At 44.6% G+C, this 26,533-nt stretch overlaps 1 protein-coding gene across 1 annotated transcript in view; it reads left to right on the top strand.

Moving 5' to 3' along the window:
* The window catches only part of LOC121172503 (methylthioadenosine phosphorylase), a 51,108-nt gene extending 26,310 nt beyond the window's left edge, over nt 1-24,798 (top strand). Inside the window, exons 5-8 of the mRNA XM_041004550.1 lie at nt 9,098-9,200; nt 13,665-13,904; nt 18,517-18,639; nt 23,673-24,798. Of these exons, the coding sequence (XP_040860484.1) occupies nt 9,098-9,200; nt 13,665-13,904; nt 18,517-18,639; nt 23,673-23,711 (505 nt within the window). The 3' untranslated portion in view covers nt 23,712-24,798. The remainder of the gene's footprint in view (nt 1-9,097; nt 9,201-13,664; nt 13,905-18,516; nt 18,640-23,672) is intronic.
* Nucleotides 24,799-26,533: the final 1,735 nt, after the last annotated feature.

The following is a 26,533-nucleotide window of genomic DNA, read 5'->3' as shown; positions in this document are numbered from 1 at the left end:
CCAGCACACACTTGCCCTTCACATGCGACACAGGGAGGTGCAGCCCAGTCAGCCAGTAGCCCCCACTGGACCATTCCCTCCCCCACCCCCCAGCTCTGTTAACCATGTAATCTTAAGAGGAATTCCAAGGAATGGGTGTGTATTTGCCAGGTCTTTGTTCTGATTTTTTTCTGTCAGTCTTGTGGTTCAAAGCCTGAACCCCTCCTGCTTCTCACACTCACCCATGAACAGGATGCGTTAGAAAGTGATGCCCAGAAGGCCTGGAACCATGGCTCAGTGGCTAAAATTCTCACTTTGCACATTCCAGGATCCCATATGGGAGCTGCTCCACTCCCCATTGAGCTCCCTGCTTCTAGCCTGGGAAAGCATGGAGAATGACCCAAAGCTCGTGGCTCCTGGATTTGGATCAGTTCAGCTCTAGCCATTGTGGCCACTTGGGGAATGGGTCAGCAGACAGAAGGTCTTTCTCTCTGTCTCTCTTCCTCTCTGTAAATCTTAACAACAACAACAACAAAGGAAAAGTGATAGCCAGGAATAATAGCTAGTGAGATTTTTATCACTGGCTGGCGCAAAGTAAGACTGTTTTTCCCCAGGAGCTGTTTTCTTCAAAGCACAAAGCATCCATTTCCTAATCTAGTTTTTATCATATATTTCTACACATTTATTTGTCTGGCTACAAAAACTGATAATGCAACCTTTCTTTCACCCAGAGTTCCAACTGTCCTTGTTACACGGGCAGACAACCACAGTAGCTTCCATAGAAGACTTCTTCCTTGCCATTATTATAAGGATTTAGTTCACCATATTTATGATACAGGACTAAAGAGAGAAGCTCTTAATGGGCGTTGCAGTGCAGTGGGTTAAGCCGCCCCTTGTGACACCAGCATCCCACGTTGGAGTGCCATTTTGAATCATGGCTGTTCCATGTTAGACTCAGCTTCCTGCTGATGCATCTAACAAGGCACTCGTGTGTGAGACCCAGATAGGATTTCCGACTCATCGCTTCAGGCGGGTCCAGTTCTGCCTATTGCGGGCGTCTGGGGAGTGAGGCGAGACTAGAGAACATACCAGTAAGGAATGAGGTGTGACTGCCTTTCTTTTTCTTCTCTTTTTCTTTCTTTCTTTCTTTCTTTCTTTCTTTCTTTCTTTCTTTCTTTCTTTCTTTCTTTCTTTCTTTCTTTCTCTCTCTCTTTCTTTCCTTCCTTCCTTCCTTCTTCCTTTCTTTCTCTCTTTCTTTTTTCTTTCATTTATTTATTTAAAAGTCAGATTGCACGCAGAGAGGACAGTATTCCACCTGCTCACTAATTGACTTCCCACAGCGGCCAGCACTGGACCAAGCCAAAGCCAGGAGCTTCCTGCAAACCTCCCTTGTGGGGGGCACAAGCCAGAATGTTTGCACCATTGTCTGTTGGCCAGGGCCATTAGCAAGAAGCTGGATCAGAAGTGGAGCAGCAGAAACTTAAACCAGAACCCATGCTGGGATGCTGGCACTGCAAGTGGCAGCTTTTCCCATTAGGACAAAACACTGGCCTGAGGGAGATTTCCTTTTAGTAATGATCTTTATCAGAAACGGTTTTTGCAATTTTGCAGATGACTTTTTTCCCCAATGATAAAAATATGACCAAGCAATGAAGATTTATGAGCTCAGGGTGGGATCCTAGCACCAGATGGCTTTTGTGAAATGCAGTTAGCATGCTGGCCTCTTACTGGCAGCCCCTGAATTAGGTTCTGCTTAAAGAATGTAGCACAGGAAGCCCTGGCATGGAAGGAAGGACAGCAGAAGTTCTTGCCTGGTTCTGCCCCCACGTTTGTTTGCGCCTTAGTGTCCGCCTTTGCTAAACGAGGGAGTTGCATTGACTGCTGAGAGTTCTGATGTCTTCCCTTTCCAGATCACTTCTAAACATATTTTCTTATTAGAATTGGGAGAGGTGTTGGTACATTTTTGTGATGGAGTCTTACTCATCAGGAAAGTCCCGTGGTAAACAGTGCCGAGGGATTGATTTTGTTCGTTTTATTTTCCCCTCCCAAAGACACAGCCCTGTCCTGGGCTTCCCCCATGATGTCATCAGCTAAAGCACTGGCCCTGCAGCGGGGGCGCGTCCTCATGGCGAGTCTCTCTCCAGGCTCTCCATGTCATCCCCCGCCTGCCAGGGAGTAGGTTCTTGACTTTTTATTTATGTGAAAGACAAAGGATAAAGAGAGACCAATCTTCGATCTCTGATTCACTCCTCAAGTTCCTGCAGCAATTAGGGTTAAGCCTGGGTGATGCTAAGAGTCTGATATTCACTCTGGGTTCTCCGTTTGAACAGCACCAGGACACAAGTGTTAGGGACGTGGTGCCTCGCAGGATGCACAGCAGCAGAAAGATGGAAACAGATCCAAAACTGGAACCATAGCCAGACTTCCCAGGTTCCAACTTAACCACTGCACCTGATACCACCCAGAGAGGTGGGAAGCAATAATGATGGCCAGAAATGGTTTTGTGGTAAAGAATTCTGCAAGGAGCCTGGTGCTTCACTCTTTTTTTTTTTTTTTCAAGATTTGTTTTTATTGCAAAATCAGATATACAGAGAGGAGGAGAGACAGAGAGGAACATCTTCCATCCAATGGTTCACTCCCCAAGTGATCACCACAGCCAGTGCTGTGGCTGATCCAAAGCCAGGAGCCAGGAACTTTCCTCCAGGTCTCCCACAAGGTGCAGGGTCCCAAGGCTTTGGGCCATCCTCGACTGCTTTCCCATCCAGCAGGGGGCTGGATGGGAAGTGGAGCTGCTGGGATTAGAACCGGCACCTATATGGGATCCCAGTGCTTGCATGTGAGGACTTTAGATGCTATGCTACCACGCCAGGCCCTTGGGCTTCACTCTTACTGCCACCCTGTCAGCAGCTGTTAGTGACCCTTCAATTCTTAGAAGTCCCTGCCCATTACCTTCCGTCATAACTGACAGAGGAAACCCAAGCCCTCAGATGTACACTCCCAGTCTTTCTCCACCTTCACTCCTACCAGTCGCTTGCATCTCATTCTTAGTCATCTTCATGCCACAACTACAACTGTCATGGAAGTGAGTCCACTTGAGGCTTGTACAAGGTTTGTCCTTACATTCTGCTGTGTAACCCAGTTCTGTTAGTTCCTCTTCATTATGCATCTTGTTACGAAAATACAAGGCTGACAGTTTTTCAGTTCTTACTAACTGCCATAATCAGTTAATCCCATATGCTATGTACATTTATTTTTGCAGTTTAGAGGTCCAGAAATTTTGGACAGTTGCTAATCATTGGAGCCTGTGAGATTTGAGTTCAGATAAATTTGCAAAACCTGTTAGCCTCTGCTATTCTCATCCATGTACCTCGAGCTATTTTGCCCTCTGATCGTTTTGGCTGCTAGATGCAGGGTGAGGCCCCAGCAGTCACTCAATCTTGGATTACAGAATTTAGAGTATGTCTCATGGTTGCTGCCCTCCCACTCCCACTTCTGGAATGCCACTGCTTTCCTTCTTAAGTTCATTACACTGTGGCATGGCCTTCTGCTCAGTGTCACTACTGCAGACCAGTGCCACCCTCCATCTAGCCAGTCACAGCTGTGCCATTCACTCACATGCCTGTGCCTTGAACCTGCCCTGTTGGCCCTGACATATTGCCCTCAAGCAAGCCTGGCTTCCATGCACCTCCTGATGAAAATCACAAAAGTACTGGAAACCAAGTGCCTCACTGCCCTTTGGGGACATGCCCCGGAAGGACCAGGCAGTTATCAGTATCAGCTCAGGCCCAGCCCTGCCCAGGGAGAAGTGATGCCCCAAAACAAGTTGTTATGTAGAAGATACAGCGCTTCCTGTAGTTAGATGTTGAGATTTCCTAGTTTGTTTGATCTCTGGTGTTCAGGACCTTTAACGTGTGCTTTAAAATGCCTTATCATCTTTGTTGTAAATTTTGCTAGGGCTTTTATACTTAATAAAAGTCTGCTTGTTCATTTCCCCCTTACCGGTGACATATTAAAGTTTATCATTTGGTCACTTCTGAAAGTGAAGTCACATCATCTGTGGACAATTCTGGAGTAAAAATGTTCAGCTCTCAGCCCTCTGTCCAATGGGATAGAGTCGTGCTACTTCCCACTCCGTTGCTCCTTATGTTCAAATCTCCTCTGTCTCATTTCTGCCCGTGGCCGTTATTGCTGGACACTGAATGTCTTTGAAATGACATTGGTAGAATCACTTCCTCAAAACCATCCTGCTTTGTGCACAGCCATTCTGTTCTGCCAATAAATTATTGATTCAACATTCCTGACTGGGCTTATTGTGGACACCAACCATGTTCTGAAACCAGATAAGTGTACGTCTTTCTAACTAACCTTTTGCCCAAGAATAAGGACATTCTGGGAGATATGTCTACCAGGATATGTGCTTATTGTTTCTGTGAGCAGCGTAAGGCAGTCGTCTGAACAACTGCTGTATGGGATGTTGTGAAATAGATTTGATGGCTCTATGTCTGACCTGGAAAAGTGTCCACAGTAACTTGTGAAGGTACTTGCTTTTATAACTCTTACTCTACTTCTGACACTGCTAATTACCCCAATGATAGCAAGCACCCTCTGTATACCCTATTGTTCCCTTTTACAGGTGAGAACACTGAAGCCCCAAAGAGATGTCCGTCAGCATCTAACAGTTAGGATTTTTGTTCTTGCCCTGCAGGTTAGCAAGATTTCATGAACATCAATAGAAAATTAAATGGGGAACTGTGTAATCTTGTTTATCATGCTGTTTCACCTCACTGGGATATAAGCACCTGCTGGATTTCCCCCTTCGCTATGGTGCCATAGCAGTGAGGGAAGTTCGTGCAACCAGAGCAGTGGGAGGATAGGAATGAAGTGGAGCCAGTTTCTCAACTGTTCACTTCCTCCTGGCTGATGGACAGACTCGTCCCCGTTCCTTCTCTATTGTTGTTCATGTCAAAATTTCCTCTCATCTCTGCCCTTGTACATTGAAATGGCCATGGTAGAATCACTTCCTCAAAACTAGAGTGCAGCAAATGAAGCTCTGCCCGTAAATCAGTGACTTGGCATGCTTGCATGTTGGGGCCTGCTGTGCACAGGGACCATGTTCTGAAAGCACCACCGAAGTGCGTAGCTGCGTGGTTTTTTTCTGGTGGAGAGATACGTGCTTTCTTTCCGTTTGCTTGAAAGGGAAAATAGTAATGAATGCTTACCTTGAAGCCAATTTGAGAGTCTTGTTTCCACAAGCAACTGAACAGCAGTGTCTCTGGGCTTTTCTTCTTTTCTTTTTGGAAGTGCCCGATGTTCTCTTGACTGTCTTACAGATTTCTCTTATTCTCCAACATTGTCTCCTGCACTCTTTCATGGGCAGTGTTGTGTTTGTTCTGTCATACACTGCTCTTAGCACACTCCTCCTTGACAACCTTGACTTGAGGCCCATCACAGTGCATCGTGTGAGGCTGGCAGAAAAGATGCATATCAAGGTCCGGCGCAGTAGCCTAGTGGCTAACGTCCTCACCTTGAACCTGCCAGGATCCCACATGGGCACCGGTTCTAATCCCAGCGGTCCAGCTTCCCATCCATCTCTCTGCTTGTGGCCTGGGAAAGCAGTCATGGACGGCCTAAAGCCGTCCTGCACCCGCATGGGAGGCCTGGAGGAGGCTTTGGGCTCCTGGCTTCAGATTGGCACAGCTCTGGCCATTGCAGCCACTTGGGAAATGAATCGACAGACGGGGGGTCTTCCTCTCTTTTTCTCCTCTCTGTGTATCTGGCTTTCCAATGAAAATAAAATAATTCTTTAAAAAAAGAGAGAGAGAAAGAGACGTACACCAACAGAGCTTTCATGAATGGTAGTTACTCTGGTCAAGTACCATTGTCTCATTCAGCCACCGTGTGTGCTGTGTTATTCCCATCTTAAACATGAGGCAACTAATGGCAGGCTGCAGAGAGATCCAGGGGAATTTCCCAGGGCCCACGGCTGGGTAAGTGGTGTTGGTTTTGTTTTTTAAAGTGCATTTACCAGTGAGATCCGAAGCAAACAGGGAGGCAGAGTTAGCTAGGAGGTTTTACTGACTGAAGCAACACCGGGGGGCAAGCCCAGCTAGCTGTGGGAGCGCCTTGCAGGCTGTGATGGTGGTATGCTTGTCTGCAAGTTTCCTTCCCACCTAGCACCTGCTTTGGGTAAGGTGTCTGTGAGTTCCGTTAGGTGTGCATCCTACAGCTGTTCAGCTTATTGTGCACTCTCTGTGTGGTCACTCCAGGGCCAGTTCAGAGAGGGAGTAAACAATGGCATGACTGTTCCGGTACTGACTGTTGACAGTCAATCTGTGTGTATGCATTTAAGATATATTTATTTTTGTTTGAAAAGGAGATTTACAGAGAATAAGATAGAGAAATCTTCCATCTGCTAACTTACTCCCCAAGTGGCCACAATAGCCATGATTGGGCTGGTCTGAAACCAGGATCCAGGAGCCTTCTCCCAGTGCCCCCTGTGGGTGAAGGGGCCCAAGGACTTGAGCCAGCCCCCTGCCTTCTCAGACACATAAGTGGGGAGCTGGATCAAAAGTGGAGCAGCCAAGATTCCACCTAGCATCCGTGTCAGATGTTTTGTCACAATTTACTTATTTTTACTTAAAATTCAGAGTTAGAGAAAGATATTTCCCCGCTGCTGGTTCACTCCATAAATGGCTCCAACAGGCAGAACTAGCCAATCCAAACCAGGAGCCAGGAATTCTTCTGTTTCTCCATGTGGCTTCAGGGACCAAGGGCTTGAGCTGTCCCTCTCTGCTTTCCCAAGCCATAAGCAGGGAGCTGGATCAGAAGTAAAGCGTCCAGGACAAAAACCAGTGTCCATATGGGATGCTGTTGCCACAGGTTGAAGATTGGCTTGCTATGCCACAGAGCCAGACAGCTCCAGTAAGTGTGTTTTTCAAATAAAGAGCTGGTCCTCTACACTCCCGACAGACGAAAACAAGGGGACAGTCCTCCAGCGTCAGTTCTTCCTTGCTGTAGAAACCTTACTTATGGTTATGGTTAAGATAGTTGCATTTAGTTATATTAACCACATCTCACACATGTGTGTCATGTCTTGCTGATGCAGCAAATTATCACAAGCATGGTGACTTTAACAACACAAATGTATTGGCTTACAGTCCAATGTGGATCTCCCTGAGGTTAAAAAAAAGAGTCTCATCAGCTGTGTTCCAGGCAGAGGCTCAGGGGACGGTCTATGGCCTTGCCCTTGGCCACCCACATTCCTTGGTTCCTGGCATTGTCGACCTTCAAACCCAGGCATGCTGCCTCAAGTCCTCTCACGTCTCCCTAGCACGCTGGCTCCTCTGCCTTCCTCCCGCATGACACTGTTACCTCCCAGTTCATCCAGAGTAGTTCGTTTTCTGGTTGGCATGTAAAGTTAACATATTTGTAGGTTTATTTATTTTTTAAAAAAATCAACACATTCTTTATTAACCAGCTCATAAAAATAATGAGACTACTTAAACTGTGAGGTCTAGTGTACAGTCCAGCCTCTTGACTTGGAAAGGCCAAGGTATGAATTCTGGAACCGGGCCCGGCATGATAGCATAGCAGTTAAAAGTTCTCGCCTTGAACACGCTGGGATCCCATATGGGTGCTGGTTCTAATCCCAGTGGCCCCGCTTGCCATCCATCTTCCTGCCTGTGGCCTGGGAATGCAGTGAAGGATGGCCCAAAGCTTTAGGACCCTGGACCTGTGTGGGAGACCCGGAGGAAAGTTCCTGGCTTCGGATTGACTCAGCTCCAACTGTTATGGTCACTTGGGGAGTGAACCATCGGACGGAAGATCTTCCTCTCTGTTGTCTGTCCTCCTCCTCTCTGTATATCTGGAACCAATCTTTCTTATCCTTCCAGAATGAAAGATGGGTGAATCAGAACAACAGGATGATTCTTCTTACTTACTGAAGCCATTTTATGATGTAGAAGTTCCTTTTTGCTGTTTTAAGTAAGGAAAGTCCATTCTTGAAAATGCGCTGTCCCACAACCAGAACACTCTCAGGATTTGTGACTTGTCAGTGATTGTACTGACTCCACCTCCCATTATCATCCGATACCCTCGGGGGCGTCCGGATGGCATTGGCTTTGCAGCCAGTGTCCAGCACGCTTGTTCCAGGACCTACAACCAGCTCAGAAAACGAAGCTTCTTTAAACAGCTCCTTTAACAGCTGCTGGAAATTGTTGAATCTAGGTGATGAATAGATGAGGTTCTTTATACAAGGATACTTCAAGAAGTTTATAGAAAATGGAATGCAAAATAAGTTTATAAATGGTGCAGAATATTGGGAGGGCGTCTTCAAAACTTTTTTAATAGATAAATGAATGTAATAAAGTATGTGAATGGATTTCACACTTTTGGCACCAAAAGAAATCATCTTTTACTCCAGTTACTCCATGAACTTTCAGGCATATGCTGTTACAGTTTTCCACATCTGGACTGAAAAATTTCCATGTTAACTGAGTGTGTCTCACAGCTTCCCTGAGCCCCCAGTTAAGCTGTAGCTAACAATCCCCGAGTGGTCAACCCGTCATGGCTGCCAGACTTGGCACTTTAATACTGATAAGCATCATGATGCCTCCAAATCAGAACCAGAAAAGCCTAATGTCACCCTGAAGGTGTTTTTTATAAATCATTACCTTTAGCCGTCCTGGAGCTGTTCATCTAAATAAAGTTGGTCCACTAGTCCCCAGAGAATAGGAAAGCAGTTTAAAAAAAAAATAAGAAAAAGACCTTGGTAGAGGTGTCTGGCAGGTAAGATGCTGCAGCCTGTGCAGGAGAGGCTGTTTGAGATGCAGCTCTCCCACTCACTTTCCAGGTTCCTGATAATGTGCGCTCGAGGGGGCAGCAGCTTCATGATTCAGCTTAATGATTGTTACCCATTTGGGAGGTTTAGATTGACTTGTGGGCTCCTGACTTCAGCCTGGCTTGGCCCTGACAGAGAAAACCACCAGATGGAAGACTTCTCGTGTGTGTGTGTGTGTGTGTGTGTGTGTGTGTGTGTGTGTTAGTATTGTGCATGCTTTTTTCAAATAAAATGAAAATGAGTATTTTTAGCCATCAACCTTTTTACTTTAATTCACAGGACAACCACAAGACCTCAGACCTTCTATGATGGAAGCCATTCCTGTGCCAGAGGAGTTTGCCATATTCCAATGGCCGAGCCATTTTGTCCCAAAACAAGAGAGGTTTGTAGTCCTTCTGGAAGGTGTTCTAGAAAAACTCAGAAGGGCTTGTGCTGGAATCAAGGTTTAGATCTATCGGCTGGACAGGTGGTCTCTCATCTGCCCCAAATTCCATCTTTAGGATGAGGTTTTCTTAATCATTTCCCTTTGCTAGAAATGTCTCTGCTGCACTCAACTGTCTGTGAGCTGAAGCACTCAGAGTTGTAACCTACTCTTTGATTTTTCTGTCAGGATGCTTGGAACACAATTCAGTGTGCACTGGGCTATTAGTTGAGAGTCTGCAAGCTGGAGCTATATCACCTAGGATTAGATCTCTGGCTATGTGTTGTAGGCCAAATTGTTTACCACTTCTGACCTTCAATGATGCTATTTGTATAAAGAATATATTGATAGTGCATACCTTACAAGGATATGTGGGAGGTGAGAATAGTTAAACTACTTTTAACCATGTAATTAGGGAAAATCCAGTGATAGGTCAGTGCTTTGTTTTGTTAATTTTTTGATAAAGATTTTCCATCCACTGGTGCACTCCCCAAGTGGCCGCAGTGGCTAGAGCTGAACTGATCCAAAGCCAGGAGTCTTCTCCTATGTCTCCCATGTGAGTGCAGGGTCCCAAGGCTTCGGACCATCCTCCATTGCTCTCCCAGACCACAGCAGGGAGCTGGATGGGAAGTGAAGCAGCCAGGACACAAATCGGTGCCCAGAAGGGATCCTGGCACATGCAAGGTGAGGACTTTAGCCTGTAGGCTACCACATCGGGTCCCTGTCAGTGCTTTTATGAGTTAAATTATTATTGTTGACAATGTCAGAAATTTCAGATTGAATTTTGGCTTCTTTCACCTTTAACCTAAATTTGGCTATTACTGTCCAACCTCTTCCAATATTGCAGTAAAAGTCTCAGAATTGTGTGGGCAGGCATACAAAACTTGGTGTGGAAAAAACGTTCTGAATCCCAATCTTATTTCCCAGAGATTAAAATAGCCACTAGAGAACCTGGCACCATAGCCTAGTGGCTAAATCCTCACCTTGCATGCACTGGGATCCCACATGGATGCTGCTTCATATCCCAGCTGCTCTGCTTCCCTTCCACCTCCCTGCCTGTGGCCTGGGAAGGCAGTCGAGGAGAGCCCAAAGCTTTGGAACCCTGCACCCACATGGGAGACCAGGAAGAAACTCCTAGCTCCTGACTTCCGATCGGCTCAGTTCTGGCTGCTGTGGCCACTTGGGGAGTGAACCAGCAGATAGAAGGTATTTCTGTCTCCTTCTTTCTATAAACCTGAATTTCCAATAAATAAATCAGTCAATCTATCTTTGGCGGGGCAGGGCTACCAGAAATCAAGGATCCAGGGACCAGTGCTAGCCAGTAAAGCCACTGCCTGCAGTGCTAGCATCCCAATGGATGCCAGTTCATTTCCCAGCTATTCCACTTCCTATTCAGCTCCCTGACGATGCCTCGGAAAGCAGCAGAGGGTGGCCCCAGAGCTTATTCCCCAGCACCCAAGTGGGGGACCCAGAAGTGTCTGGCTCCTGGCTTCAGAGGGTTCAGCCCTGGCTGCTGTGGCCATGTAGGGAGTGAACTACCACATGGAAGATTCTCTCTTCCTTTTACTCTGACTTTTAAATAAGCAAATTTTTAAAATAATAATCAAAGAAGCATCAGTTGTTCTACAAGTGATGTGGGTTTTTTTTTTATCATAATCCCAAGTTGTAAAGATCAAAATACACATAAATACCTAAAGTACTAGTCATTCAGATCTCTTTAATACTCACATAGAGAAAAACAGATGATTTTTGTTACCTGTTATGTGAAGTCCTGAACAGTCATGAAAAACCAATGTCCGAATAGTTAACAGCAAGGACGCTTTAACTTCATGCTCATTGTAGAAATCTAGATCCAGAAATGCAGGCTGCAGGGAACTGTTCAGATCCTGTACACTGACTCTGAATTCTGTGACAGCACACATTTCACTCGCAAAACAGTGGCACATCATGTTTGTATGTGAATATATTAATGGTGTTTAATCCTGGATATTTACTGATAGAACATACCCAGGTACTAGCAGTTTTTACATCCGACCAGGTAATAGACATACTATCCAGGATGATAAGAAGTGCAGATAAAATTCTTATCTGTTTCTAAATGGAGTGAGCCTGGGAAGAAAGAGATTAAGGAGAGAATATCTATGTTAGTATGCAGTCTAAGATCTCATGCCAGGCAGAATGCAGTGACTGAGCAGACAAGATGTAGAGGTGAGGAAAGCACAGCAGTCTACCTAGAACACATAGCATTGTGGCCCTGTGATGGTTTCTACTAATATGCTTTAGCCTCCCTCGAAACCAAATTAGTTAGTGTTAGCCAAGCCAAGAACCCCACATGAACATAGAGAAAATGTGAGAGAAGGAAGTTGAATTCCAGGGCCACAATAAGCCTTCAGAATATTACTCTTCATATTGGTTCACGGTGCTGCCATTTGGTAATTTATCATAGATGCCTTCAACATGCACAGGGTCTTTCATGTACTGGTGAGAAGGGCTTGTCAAGTGGTGATCTAGCCATCCAGCAGTTGTACCATAATTCTACCATTTAAGTTAAAATCTGCCTCGATGCAGGGTGATAAATATGTGAATATTGATATGCAAATGGAGTATTTAGAAAAGTAACCAAAACACAGGTAACGATGATTTCACTTGAGGCACTAAGTTCTTACCACCGAAGGAGAGACATTCTTCAAAATAACACACCTTTTCCAGTGTTTGGGTTTTGTGCCATCTAGGTATTACTTCTTCTAAAAGTGCTGTCATGCCTAGTCATTTTTGGAGGTAACCTGAAGCTCATGAAAGTCCTGACATTGTGTATATTTAACCTGGTGATGTAATACTGCTACTGCCTTTGTGAAGCACTGGCACTTTCGGTTGTTTCTCTTTGATTACACAAGATAAGGAAATGAAATCATCTTAGCCCCTAAGCTGGCTGTTTGACCCCACATGGCTTGTATTTTCTGCTACCTTAAGCTGATGGTATCTGTTCTTTGGGAGTGATAAGTACTGGTTCAGGTGGAAAGGCCCCCATGTCCCATCACTGTCAGTTGTCATCAGCAGTGGCTCACAGCACACATCTCTGGAAGCACTGCTGCAGTGTAGCCACGACACACAGCCCAGTGAGTCGGGAACTTAGAGACTAGGCTGGTTATGGCTTAACTGGAGAGTAGTAGGAGCGAGAAAAAAAGGTGCAGATTTGGGCTCTTTCAATTTTAAACCTGTACCCTTTAGGGAATAGTTTTGATTAAGTATGATCTTATTTCCATTATTGATAACGCAAATATGTATCAGCTGTTCATTGTGCATAGCTTGTCATGGTTCTAAGTATGGAATTGTTAAGGTTCTTGTTAAGTTCCTCTTCCCAGAGCCAGTGCCGTGATGTAGTGGCACCAGCATCCCATTATGGGGCCAGTTGGATTCCTGGTGGAAAATCTGAAGAATGTTAAAAAGAAATTCTTCCTATTTGTCTTTACAAAGGGTAGCTATTTTTAGAAATTTGCTTGTGTGGTTAATGCAAGTGCAAATAAAACTTGGCCTAGACTGAAGCCAATGAGTCACTCACTTAGTTATAGTATCAAAGAAACTTTTGCCCATTACTTTGCAGATTTTGTAGAAGCCACCAGGATTAATAATGTTTATAATAACAATTTGACATTGATTTTGGTATTTATAATCCTTAGTATTTGGAAATAAAAACTTTGTTTAATTGTCTTAATTCCTGTGTTACCCAATGTTGTTACTCCCATTATAAATATGAGAAAACTTGAGGTTGGCATTGTTGCTCAGCAGGTTAAGACACTACCTATGGTACTGGGACTAAAATAGTTCACCAGGGCCCCTGCTGCTTCACTTTGAAACCAGCTCTCTGCTAATGCAGCTGGGAAAGCAGCAGCAGATGACCCAATGAATTGGGTCCCTGCCACCCATCTAGGAGACCCAGATGATATGTGAGGCTCCTTGATTCGGCCTGGCCATGAAGGCCGTTTAAAGAATGAACCAGCAAATAGAAAATCTCTAGCTCTTTAACTCTATTTTAAAGATTTACTTTTTTATTTTTATTGGAAAGGCAGATTCTTAGAGAGAAGGAAAGACAGCAAGAATGATTTTCAGGAGCTGAATGATAGAACTTTGTGTGTGATCTGAGCTCAGTTTGAGGCTGAGAGAAAACTGAAGCCCAAAGTCGCAACCCAGCTCAGTCTCCTACAGTGATTATGAAGTAAATGAGGTTCTAATGCCTAGTACTTAGGAAAGCTCAACGTTTGCTCTTTTAGTTATGAGCTAAATGAGTAAGGATCTAGAAGACACCCTTCTGTAGATTCTAAGCAACTACAGTGAAATATCATCTTCAATGAATTAAATATCAGAAATGAATAAATTGCTAAGTTGTATATTTGTATATTTTGAGTTTATGGTTTCTCTCTTTTCCAGGTCCTCATAGAGACTGCTAAGAAGCTAGGACTCAGGTGCCACTCAAAGGGAACAATGATCACAATCGAGGGACCTCGTTTCAGCTCCCGAGCAGAAAGCTTCATGTTCCGCACCTGGGGAGCAGATGTTATCAATATGACCACTGTTCCAGAGGTGGTGCTAGCCAAGGAGGCTGGTATTTGCTATGCAAGTATTGCCATGGCAACAGATTATGACTGCTGGAAGGAGCACGAGGAAGCAGTAAGTGGAATTCTCTATTCGACATTTAGGGTGCAGGTCTTTGAGTGCCTCAAACCCTTAAGAGACTGCGTGGTGTTCCTATTGTATTGGTTTCAGAAAGTACCTTTTCTTAAGTTTTTCAAGTTGTATATTATTAGATAGTTTCCATAGCTTTCACTGGAATATAAGAACAAAGATCTTCCTAGGAAAGAAAAAGATACTTTCATCTAAGGATCAACACTGTATACATGTAGATGTTAGAACTCAAATTGAGGCTTAGGCCTTATTTTAAAGATGAAAGTGGACTGTAACTTCCTTGTGCTGCTGTTTATCATATTTTATTTTCGATGGGAAACAGCCTCATCCTGGTATGTAAGGAGTCTGTTTATATTTGTTCATTTAGCACATTTTGGGCATCTGTGCTTGACATAGGAATATAATTGCAAACAGACAAGGCTTGAAGGGGTCAGCATTCTGTTTGGGGAGGTAGCAATTAAGCAAACCAGTGTTGAGGCTGTCGATGGCTGGAAAAAAAAGTACTGTTTTCAAATACAGGAGTACCTATCCAGTTGATTATTACCAAATATGTGGACACTGAGAAGCCTTCCTGGCTTAAGTGGGAAAGACATGACTTATAGAGAGAGCGGGATGAGACTTCCCAAGGCTGTGGAGACCCTGGTAAGGCCTGCAGACAGGGGTCACTGAGGCTGAGGTGTAGTCAGGGAAGATGGCAGTGCCTGGAATTTGAGGACAGACTTCCAGAATAAGTGTTTTCATTATAGAAAATGTTAAACATAAGCCAAAGTGCCAAGTATGATGAACCTCACGAGGCAGTCTCACAGATTCAGTTATCTCTATATCTGCCATATGCCACATGTACCTCTACCGACTTCTGTCTCCCCTGCCCTCATCTGGAAGTAAATATTTTTCTTAAAACTTATTTATGTAAAATAGCCGTAACAGTCCTGGAAATACACTGACATTACTTTCTTAATATAATCAAGCAACTACTAGTCACATATTCCCTCTAGTCTCAAAATTTTGGTTTTTTGTTAGTTCTTTTTTAAAGATTCATTCATTTGAAAGAGTCAGAGAGAAAAGATAGTTTCCATCCTGGAGTTCACTGTCAAATGCCCTCAAGACCCAGGGCTGTCTGGGCAGAAGCCAAAAACTTGGAGCAACATCCAGGTTTTCTACATGGATATCTAGGAGTCAAGTCTTCCCAGGATGCATTAGCAAGGGCAGCGGATCCAGGAATCAAACCAACGCTCAGTGATGGGATTGTGTATCCCACACATCAGTTCAACAGGCTCTGCTCCAGTATCTATCCCTGGCCTCCTAACTTTCTAATTTTATCAAATATAATCCCATTGTACTTTGCTTATTTATGTATTTTATTTGGCAGGCAGAGATGGAGATTTAGAAAGAGTGTGCTTACGGAGCAATGCACTCCTATCCACTGGCTCACTCCCCACATGCTCACAAAGGCGACGGCTGATGTGGGAGCCAGAAACGTGATCCAGCTAACCCATACTGGTGCAGGAACTCAATTATTGGAGCCATCACTGGGGCCTCCCAGGCTGCATATTAGCAGAAGGCTGGAATCGGGGTCCAGAGCTAGGACTCAAACCCCCAAGTCTGCAGATGTGAATGCCTTGGTGTCTGAACACTATGCTAAACACCTGCTTCCACACACACTGCATTTTAATCTTGCATTTCTTTTAATCTAATATTTCCCCTGTAGAAACCATTTCATTTGTATGACATTCATCTGACTTTACAACAGTGGAAAGGCATAAAACAAGAGACAGAATTTTGAAGTTAGGAAGAATTTAGGGGAGGTAGCACCTCCAAAGAGCCCCTTACCACCATGTCTGAGAAATGCTTGCTGTCAATGAACACACATTTTTTTTTCTTTTGTCATGAGTTTTTTTATCCTAACAGTGCAATAAACTGTTGCTAAGTGGTAGCATAGTTTTCTCTAAGAGATTTGCAAATCCTGACTTTGTTACAATGTAATACCTGGTTCAGCAGCTTTGGTAACTAGAAGAACAGCTCAGCCTCATGATGTTGACTGATTAATTAGAAGTCGGCTTCCATTTAATAAGAAACTCCAGCCCTGCCACTCCCTGAAAGTAGTTTGCTCCCTGCTGATGGCTCTCTGCCTAGTGCAGAAACATGTCTCATTCTTTGCAGAACTGCTAATTTTCATGGTCCAAATAAGAGTTGGAGAGCAGTTAATCCGAGCAGAGAACTAAGCTCTGTGGAAGTGGTAAGGCATAAAGACCAGCAGTAGTAAATGCCATGCATCGGGAGGGACAGTGCTGTAGCACGCAGGTTAAGCTGAAGCCTGTAGCACTGCCATCCCATTTGGACACTAGTTCAAATCCAGGCTGCTTCATTTCCAATTCAGCTCCTTGCTAATATGTGTGGAAGAGTAAGGGAAGATGGCGCCGATCACTGGGCCCCTGTGAAACCAGGAAGACGCGCCTGGCTCTTGGCTTTGACCTGACCTACCAAGGCCACTGAAACCATTTGAGGATTGAATCCTTCTCGGTGACTCTGCCTTTCAAGTACATAATTTTTTTTAATGCCATAAGTAAGGCACGGATAAAGAGGGCATTATCTAAATCACACATGTGTGTCTTTATGCCTTAAACCAGATGTGCAGCCTGGCATGGCAAGGTTTTAAAGTTGCCTAAACCCTTTGCCGCTTCAGGTTTGAGTTGTGATGCTAGTTCTGTTTACTCTCCTGTAAGGTAAAAGCTGTGGTTGTTTAGTTGTGACTCAGATCTTACAGAATTACTGGGAGAATTAAACCAAATGATCCATGCAGAACACTCACAGTGCTGACTCCTCTGGTGGTGGTCCTCATGGATGCTTTGCTGGAATCAGAAGAGCAGTATCGGGGGAATGTTTTTAAAGAAAGCAGCTTGTGAGATTAGGTGGATAACCCTGGAACAGAAAGTTAGATTTTATTGTGAAGTTAGTAGAGAGGGATGTTTTAGCCGACCCATAGTAGGGACAAGGAAAAGGTCAGGAAAAAAAGAAAGAGGTCTTACTCTACATAGATGTTATCACCCCAGAAAAGCTGTAAAGAAATGACTAAATAAATAAGGTAACTCTCACGGATGCTTCGTCCCCTGCATTCAATGAGTCAACTTTCACCCTGCCCTTACATGGGCTTGGCAGGTATGCAACTGCTCACTGCTGGTGTTCCCACGGCAGTGAACTGCCCTGTCTCCTGGGCTGCCAATCGCTTTTTCTTTCTAAACACATCACTGTGCGACAGATCTGGATTTCTTAATAGTGTAGCAAAAAAAGAAAGTGTAACTTATGTCTCTGGAGCTTGGGTTTCTTCTAAACATCACAAGTACTCTGGTGACTAATTTTATACTCACAACCCTCAGCTCTTCTTTTTGAAATGATTTCAGTCATACACCAAAGCAGACAGTTGTATGCACTTTCATGAGTCCAACATTCTGCTTCAGCCCCTGTTGTATCAACTGTTACAGCCAACCATATTTTGTCTGTACTTTTCATCAGTGACTTTATAGGTGAACACATGATGTGCTATGTTACATGATCACATTGCTCACAATCATACCTCAACAATGATGCCTTAATATACGCAGGCAAAATTCAAGTTTCTCTTTAAATTTCCTAAAGTGACTCTTTTCCTTTCAAGGTTTCTCTGAAACCAATTCATTTGCCTGTTGAGCCTCCAAGGTCTAAATGACTGGAATCACCTTAGTTTAACTGGGTTCTCAGCACCCTGTGTTTCTCTGTAAATTGGTAACTAAATCTAGAGGCTTGATAAAATTCAGGCATAATAAGCAGTCTTTTGTTTTTCCACCAGAAAGAATATAATGAGTAATATGGCCTTTTTTGTTTCTTTGCTTGGTTGGTGTTCATTAACACCCAGTCTGTTCATTCATTTAGAGCTGGAAAAAAACAAAAAAGGTGATACAGCTTTTCTAGTGTAGTAGGACCTATTCTGTGGCTGTGAGGGAAAAGCCACATCTTGCAGAGCTTGTTAACCCATCCTACCTCTGAGATACATTCTCACACACATTAAGAGCCATCTGTGCTATTCTGAGATGTCACTGTAAGGCTTTCCCTTAGGTAAAAGACCATCTTGATAGATAGAGAACCTGGATTAAGGATTGAATCTAGGGTAAACTGGGTTTGCCAGAACAGGTTTGTCATAGTCCATTCGCGCTGCATTTACAATCTCCAGGCTGGGCAGCTTTGAGACAATGTAAGTTTCTTGCACACTCTGGAAGTAGATTGGGAGTCCAAGATTCAGATACTTGTCAATTCAATGTCTAATGACATAACGGCTTACTTCTCTCAAAGCTGCCTTCTCACTGGGCCCCCACCAGGACGTTGTGCAGGTTGTCTAGCTACGCTTGGGGAGGGCACTGTCCCGTGCCTTTGGCAGCTGCTCACCGCTCAAATGTCCCCTCTCCAAATGCCCTTGTCTTGGGATTGGGGATGCAAAGGAATCTGAATTGGGATGAGAGGAGGAAACAGACATCCAGACCCTGGGGAAGCTAGGATTCCGAGAAATGTTCAATGAAAGCATCAGAATTGTGACCTACAATAACAATCTGGACTATTATTTCTCTAGGTTTCAGTGGACCGGGTCTTAAAGACCCTGAAGGAAAATGCCAATAAAGCCAAAAGCTTACTGCTCACTGCCATTCCTCAGATAGGGTCCACAGAATGGTCAGAAACCCTCCATAACCTGAAGGTAAGTATCCGCACACACCCTCAGCCACCTTTCACACTGAACGCTTGGTCCATCCCCTCACATCTTTTATGCTAGCCTGGATGTTTTCTGCAACCGTTCATGCCATTTACTGTCATATTGATGAAACTGAGTTGCTGTATGTTCTAGTAGGTAATACAAAACCATGGGAAGTTGAGGAGGAGAGACTGTTAGTAATCTGTGTACCAGGTTTTCCACATAGTGCTGCCTGCAGTGAGGCAAGGCTAAGGAATGAGGTTGTATAGATGCTAACCTTGCCTTCGGGTTGGTGTATAAGTGACCCCTAGTAGATGGAAGTAAGCGGTTATGAGAACAAGAATTACTTCAGAAGCTGGATATGCTTCCCCTGTGTGAGAATTTTATTGATGAAGCTTTTTCTCTTTGGCAAGCCTTTATAGCCAAAGTAATACCAGGGGATATCTGCTTGAGGTTAATGCGACATCAAGCAAAAATAATGGTTAATGGTAAATATGGGATGGGTTGCAGGTGAGAAACTTTCCAAATCTACTATTAATTCTCAGAATACAATTGAAATTGACTGTTGAACTCAGAAAACCATGAATTTCTTTTTGGACATTTTATGACTTTTGATTAACCTTGTTAGATAAAGAGTTGCCTCAAATTGAGCAGATTTTACATTCCCCTGGCATCCAGAGTCAAACATATCATGAGGTGTCCTAAAAAACCTGTAGGTCTTGTGGCAACAGTTGAAAAAATCTGAAGGATTGTTGGAAGCACTCCCTACCGGAAATACCCAGCAGCTATGGAACCTCAGCATGATGAGGACGAGTGATAATAAGTGACAACCAAGATACACTGTCTGCTGCTGACTAACATGGCATAAATGCCACTGTGACTTTGGAATGTGATCTTGCAAGTTGGGACAAGTGGACTGTAGCACAAACTTAGGAATGCTGGAATTTGCAATCCATTGGGAAATGTGTCTGTTAGTTTCAAAACGCTATACCCAGGAGATAAATGTTGCTTATTGAAAGTGTCATTTAATCAGACGCTCTTCCCCATGAAGTGTTTCAACTTAACTGAACTGAGCTACAGGAAGTGCTTTTTAGTAGAAATATAGTTATGAAGAAAAGAGAAATTCTGAGAATTAGGGAATGTCAGTTAAGTGGCTTTGTTGTTTCATTATAAGAACAGTTACTGAGTATATGGCAATAAGTGGCACAGCTTTGGCATGCGTTAACAGTCACATGCTGGTTTGCAGGAAATGACTCACACTTTTCCTGCTGCTGGGCCAGTGTAGATGTAAGCTTATGTATAAGATGTGATTTTCTTTGTTTCCCACCTGACCCCCCTTTTTCAGCTTCATTTTAAGTAAAAGAACGAAAATGGTAGAATTCAGTGTTCTATCCTTCAGTGAAGTCTCTGAAATTGTGTTGTTTTGCATGTACAGAGTTTTAAAAGAAGTTAATAGATATAGCTTTGGTCAGATTTTCAAAGGGAGATATTTATTCTAAGTGACCAAATTGAGAATTTCTGCTCTTGCCACACTTGTGTGTGTTCTCCATTGTGCAGCTTGGGAATCACTGTCCTGAGGACCTTTTTCTAGGCCAGCATGTTCAGGCCTCTGAACACTGAGGTAGAGGTCACTCATTCACACGCTAATTTCGGAAACACTTGAGGAGCACCTAGTGTCAGTCAAGCCATGGCTTACAAAGGTCCGTAAAGACTGCTTTATTACAAAAAAAATTTTTTAATGATTTATTTATTTGAAAGGCAAAGTTAGAGAGGAAGGGGGAAAGGTCAGAGAAGAGAGAGAAAACTTCCATCTACTGGATCACTATCCAGTTGACCTCAAAAGCCTGGGCTAGACCAGGCTGAAGCCAGGAAACTTCTCCCCGCTCTCCCATGTGGATGACAGGGGCCGGAACATTTGGCCCATCCTCTGCTGCTTTTCCCTGGATCACAAGTGGAGTAGCTGAGACACGAGCCAAGCAGTTTTACCTGCTACAACAACAGCCCAAGGTCAGCATTCTTAACCTCATTTCGTAAGAGAAGGCATTGAGGAACCGAGAGTGGAGAAATGACTCTAAAGCCCCAATCCACCAAGCGGTTTCTTTTTTTAATCAGCTATGCTGCCACACTGGTATAGTTAATACAAATCCATCATGAACCAGGCCCAGGACTGACTAGTTATTGGCTGCTTTTCTCCCATTAGTGTGACACTTGCCTAGGCACAAGGCAACCTAGGTAGTTGTCTACAGCTGGGGTGTTTTTTTTTTTTTTAATTTATTTTTGATGTTGTTCACATAGTTCACAAGAATGCAAGCTCACGGGAATCATCAAATAGGGTGGGAAGGATTGCAGTATCAGTATGGGAGAAGATGGATGGGTTTAATACTTCAATTTTCCTTTTCTTCCTCTTTTTCTTGTATGGGGTAGAAAGAAGGATGGGGAAAGGGCTACTCCCAGCTGCCAACACACCAGTAAGAACTGCAGCCTAGTTGGGGTGACCCTGAATAGCCTGCATCAGACCCACCCCCCAGTCCCAGTTCCTATACCTGCCAATATGTGTAGCAAGCTACATTCAGTGCTGCATCCCAGTCAGTCTCTCATATACAGCTATGGGTGTTGCAACTTAGCTCAACTCTTCCCACCCCATGAACCAGTCCACACCTATGCCAAATGGGTGTTGCTGCCTCATTCAGCCCGGCCCACCCTGGTTCTCAAGCCAGGTAGAGCTGCAGCCCAGCAGAAGAGTGCCTACACTCTCCCTACTAGGCCCAGTCCTAATTCTAAACCTTGCACCAGGGAGTACTACAATCCAGTCTGACATGACTTGCCACCTGTTCTAGCACTTGGTGGCAGATGCTGCAACAAATTCCAGTCAGTCAGCACTTACCTTGACCCTTGCTTGCACCAACAGATACAGTGATCTGGCCTAGTCCAGCCCTCTCCCAAACTCAGCCCACCTGCAGGCCTACAGTTGCTGTAGCCCTGCCCAGGCACTATTGCACCTGAATCCTCCCCAGTCCCAGCTCTCATGCTCACCAGTGGGAGCAGTGGCCCAGCAGGGGAGCCCTCACAGCACCCCCACCAGCTTCACTCCTAGCTTGGGGTCTTGTGTGTGCTGGTGGTGCTATGTATGCTGATGGGTGCTGTGTTTGCTGTTGGGTACTGTAGCCAGGACTGGACTGTGACCAGCTTCAGGTCCCGAGCTCTCCAGCCAGGGGAGTTCCCCAAGATCTATCAGAACATCTTCCGGTCACAGATCTCCCATACGTTAGTGGGTGTTTGGCTTTGCCTAACTTAGCCTACTTTCAGTTCCCACCTTTGCCGGCAGGTACTGTGTTCTTGCCAAACCAACCCACACCCATCTTGCCCTTACTGGTGAGTGCTAAAGCCCAGCTCTGCCTGGCCCACACCCAGACCCAGCTCTCACCCACATGTCGTAACCTGGCCCATCCGGTCTCATAACTACTGTGGCTTTCACAAGCACCAGCAGGCACTGGAGCCTAGCCCAACCTGGCACATCCCTAGACCATGCCCACACACATGCCGAGAGATGTAGCCCATGTTCAGCCAGGTCCATCCACATTCCAGACTCTTGTGCTCACCAGTGGGAACAGCACAGAAGGGGCATTCCCTTAGCTCCCCTACCACAGCCACAGATCTTGCGCATGCCAGTTGCTGCTCTGACCCAGCTTGTCATGGCCCAATTCCTGACTTGGCCATTGCCATTGGATGCTACAGCAGAAGTCTGCCCAGTCTGCCTGCATCCCCAGCTCTCATGTAAATTGATAGGTGTGATAGGCTAGCCCAGAATGGCCCACACCCTGTCCTGGCTCCTATGCATGTCAGTGTGCTATGGTTTGGCCCAGCCTTGCTCGATCTCCCCCACACCCCACACACCTTCCAACAAGTGGAGCAGCCTTGCCTGGTCTGGCCATACCCAACCCTGACTCATGCTCACCAAGAGGGAGCTACACCACATTAGGAGAGTTCCCCAAGTTTCCCCACCAGGCCCACTCCCAGAACCACATCTCACAAGTTTCTGCAGGTGCTAGGCCCCTACCCAGCACATTCCACCCCAGATCTGGCCTTTGTGTGTGTTGCTGGACATTGAAGTTTGGTCTGCCCCACACCCAATTCTTGGGTGTGCTTCTGGGTACAATAGCCTGGACCAGCCTGGCCTGTTCCCAATCCCAGTACCCATGAGTGTTGGCAAGTTCTAACCTCATGCCTAGATCAGTCTGTCACCACTCCCAGGTCTTGAGCAAATCAGTGGGCATTGCAGTTGCACAAGGGTAAACCCAAAAATCCCCCACAGATTGGGGGATTGGTGGGGCATTGGTCTGACCCAGAAAGGTCCTCCTATTTCCCTCCTCAAAACCACTTAGTCTCAGCCCCTTTGCTTACCTGCAGTTGCAGTAGTCTGGTCAGTGTAAGTCCCCCAGAAGTCATTTTCACCTGTAAGTCATTTTCCCTCATCAGCCCTCCCTCCCACACATCCCTATATCCCCTTTCTTGAGCAATCCATAGCCCCCATGGCAGCAAGCGTGCGATGTCTGAGCCTAGTCTTCTGGTAGTGTGGCATGCTGGCCTGAGGCTCTGCCCACCTGCCTAGGGCCCACACACACTCATGCGCAGGTCCCTAGACCTCATCTACTGGCATGCTAACATATGCTCCCCACATATCTTGAGAAATAAAAACAGAATAGGTTAACTGTGCTAGCACACTGGTATAGTTAACACAAATTTGGCATTAACCAGGCCTACAATGCTCACCAGTTAATAGCTGCTTTTCTCCCAGTGGTGTAACTTGCTTAGCTACAGAGTGGCCTAGGCATTTGCTTACAGCTTCCATCCAGTGATTCTTAATTACTGGTGAGTGTAAGAATTATCTAGAAAATTTATTAAAAGTGTGTGTCCAATGAATCCTCACTCTGATCCATAAAACTAAAACCTAACTTATTTTTGTGTTTAAATCTTTTTAACAGGCTTTTCAGATAATTACATTCAATGCTTATCATCTGTACCTACCTTTTTCTTTTCAGAATATGGCCCAGTTTTCTGTTTTGTTACCAAGACATTAAAATAACAAAGCTGCCTAGGAAAACAGTGACTTTTTAATTGCAATTTCTAACTACTTACCTTGGGGGAAAAAAATCATAGGAAAGATGTGCAGCTTTCACATGCTTGCCTGGGAAAGGAAAACGTGTAGGAAAGAGAGGGAGCAGCAAGTGTTCAAGACTCCTGCTGGAAGACCAGAACCGTTTCAAAACATGGCAGAAGACGCAAGCGCCCAGAACACATTTGGGTAAAATCCTGTGTTCTACAATAAAATAAAATATTATTCTCCCCTCCATCTGTTAAATTTGCAGTAATAAAGGGGGTGAGTAATAACTAGTTTGCTGTGTTGCCAAGAACTATGAAGAAAATGAGACTCCTTGGCTGTATATTGCTGTGACTGGACCTCGTGCAATCATTTGAAGGGCAGTTTGGTAAAATGTGTCAAAAGGCTCAAAAATAAGTCGGCACTTTGTGTCCTGTATCCTCCTGGGAATTTCTCCTTTAAAAATTATCACATACATATATAAAGCAGAATATTTAATAGTATTGGTTATAATAGTAAATATTCTAAACAATATGAATATCCATCAATTGGAGATAAATGTTGCTTAATTGTGAAGATGTCAACTGAAGAACATGTTTTCATATAACCTTTGATATCTAAAAGAAGAGATTATAATCTACAGTACTTGTTTTTAAATGCCATGTGATTGTGCAGAAATACTTGACAGAAAAATGCATAGTCTTGCATTTGGGGGAGGAGACATTGGGTAATAAAGTCGTAAAAATAAAAATGCCCTTAGAAAGTTCCAGTTCTTAAAAACACTGTGGATGCTAATGAAGTGAAATTTACGGTGTAACATTAAGAGTGTTATTTCAGCAAGTTACATCTTTAGTTTCAAAAACAAAGAGGCTCCCTGACGAAAGAGCAGAACTGGGCTTTCCTGAGAAAGCCGCATTAACTACCAAAGTCCGACACTTAACTACTTACAAATTACACGTGTACCTAGCGTATCAGATATTTTTTTAAACGATTTGACTTTTTATGAGTTGATGAATTCTCTTATGAGTTGGCAGTTTTTGTTTTTTAATAATAAAAAATAGAAGCTTGCCTCTTATTCTCCGTTGTTTTCATTGCTAATTGTATAGAAGTGCATTTCTGTTTTTGTAAATTTTCTCCAGCGATCTTGCTTTTCAGAAGTGAGTTTTCTTCCTGCTGTGGTCTGTGGCAGGATAATTTAGCATCAGGATAGAAAAGCTTAAGGACTATGAAGTCAGTGTTTTTGTGATAGACTTCAGAGTAATAAGCTGCTGGTTATGAACAATATCATCAGGTGCTCTCCAACATTAATATTGAGCTGTTTGGGTTGCATGTGGTTACTGATTTGCACTCTAAAGTCGATGACGCTAACCTGTGCTTGTTCTCGCTACACTGTGATGTAGGCCATGCCTTGTTTTTCCTCACTCCTGGTAGATGTGTAAGAATGTTGAAGCCAAAAAAATGTTGGGGTGTTTTCTTGACCCAGCAGCTTTTTCTAGTGACCTCCTGTTTGGTTTTTTTGTTGTTGTTTGTTTGTTTTGGGTTTTGCTTTATTTTGTTTTGTTTTTGGCTCTTGGAAAACATTTTAATGATTTTCATGTAAATGAACCAGAAACATGGGTTGAATTTCCCTTAAAATATACACATGTAATTAAGGGGGAAAGTACTTGACAAAATGCATTTTGTGTTTTATCAAACCCAACCCTGGAATAACCAACTGAGATGTTTGAGAAACACAAGTCCAGGGACCCCACCTAACCAAGAGCAGCTGCCATTCCACTTTCTGGGCAGCGCACCCAACCTACCTCACCAACCTCTGGTTTTTGTTTTTTTTTTTTTTTTTTTCTCAGGCTTTCTAAAGGAGTGGCGGTTATGACTCATTCTCCTACAGCCACCTGCCCTTCCAGGGCCTGGCCTCTGCTAGCACAGCAGGGCACTGTAGTCTAGCCCCAGGCCAACTGGGAGCCCTGCTGGTGAGGTGGAGGGGATGAAGAGAGAATCTAGACTTTGTGCTACTGTGCACACAGCCCCTGGCCTGTGTCAGCAGAGCCACTTCATTCCCCTAGTGCACTCCTCCCCCAGGGAGGAAGAGGCAATATGAAGTCATAGACCTTTTAAAAATGACAAACTTCATCACCTCCCACCTTGTAACAAGCCTGCACTGAACATCTACCATGTGCTGGGCACCACGCTGGGGCTCTTACTCTCATGGGGCTGTAGCCCACAGCCAAGGGCTGTCAACATAGCCAGCCAGTTTCCTTGGGTCATGCTCCCACCCTCTGCCCCAGTTTTCTCTCCACACCAGGCCCCAGAATCCACTCCTTCTCCCTCTTCAGAGTTAAGTACTCCCTAAGCCGCCCGCAGGCCTCCTCCTGACAATGCTGCCGATTGTGTTTTCCCTATCCTGCTGGTTCCCACAATCTGTCAAGTTTCACCCCACCTGACCAACCACTCCCACCCCACCCTGGGCTGTGCTGCTTCCACTCTGACTGCCACAAAGCAGTGACTCTTCCTGATGCTGCCCCTCTGCCCAGGGCACTGGGACAAGCTCCCACTGCTCCCCTCTTGGCGTCCCAGCACCAGCTCACTTTCCCAGACTTCTTCATGGCCAGAGAGGATCCTTTCTCTTGAAGAGGCTTGGGGAAGAAGTTATTGCATGAAGCAGCCCAAGGACCTCAAGAGGTTTTTCCAGCAACTCCAGGAGAAGGGCTTGTTCACAGATCACCAACTGTGAACCTGGAGTCTCTTCCAGGCCTAAGACAAAGACACCACAGCCACAGAGGGAGGCAATGACTCTTCAGCCCA

Source organism: Ochotona curzoniae, unplaced genomic scaffold, assembly GCF_017591425.1.
Source record: "Ochotona curzoniae isolate NIBS_2020 unplaced genomic scaffold, NIBS_Ocur_1.0 scaffold_3208, whole genome shotgun sequence".
Lineage (NCBI taxonomy): Eukaryota > Metazoa > Chordata > Mammalia > Lagomorpha > Ochotonidae > Ochotona > Ochotona curzoniae.
This window is presented reverse-complemented; position numbering and strand designations above follow the sequence as displayed.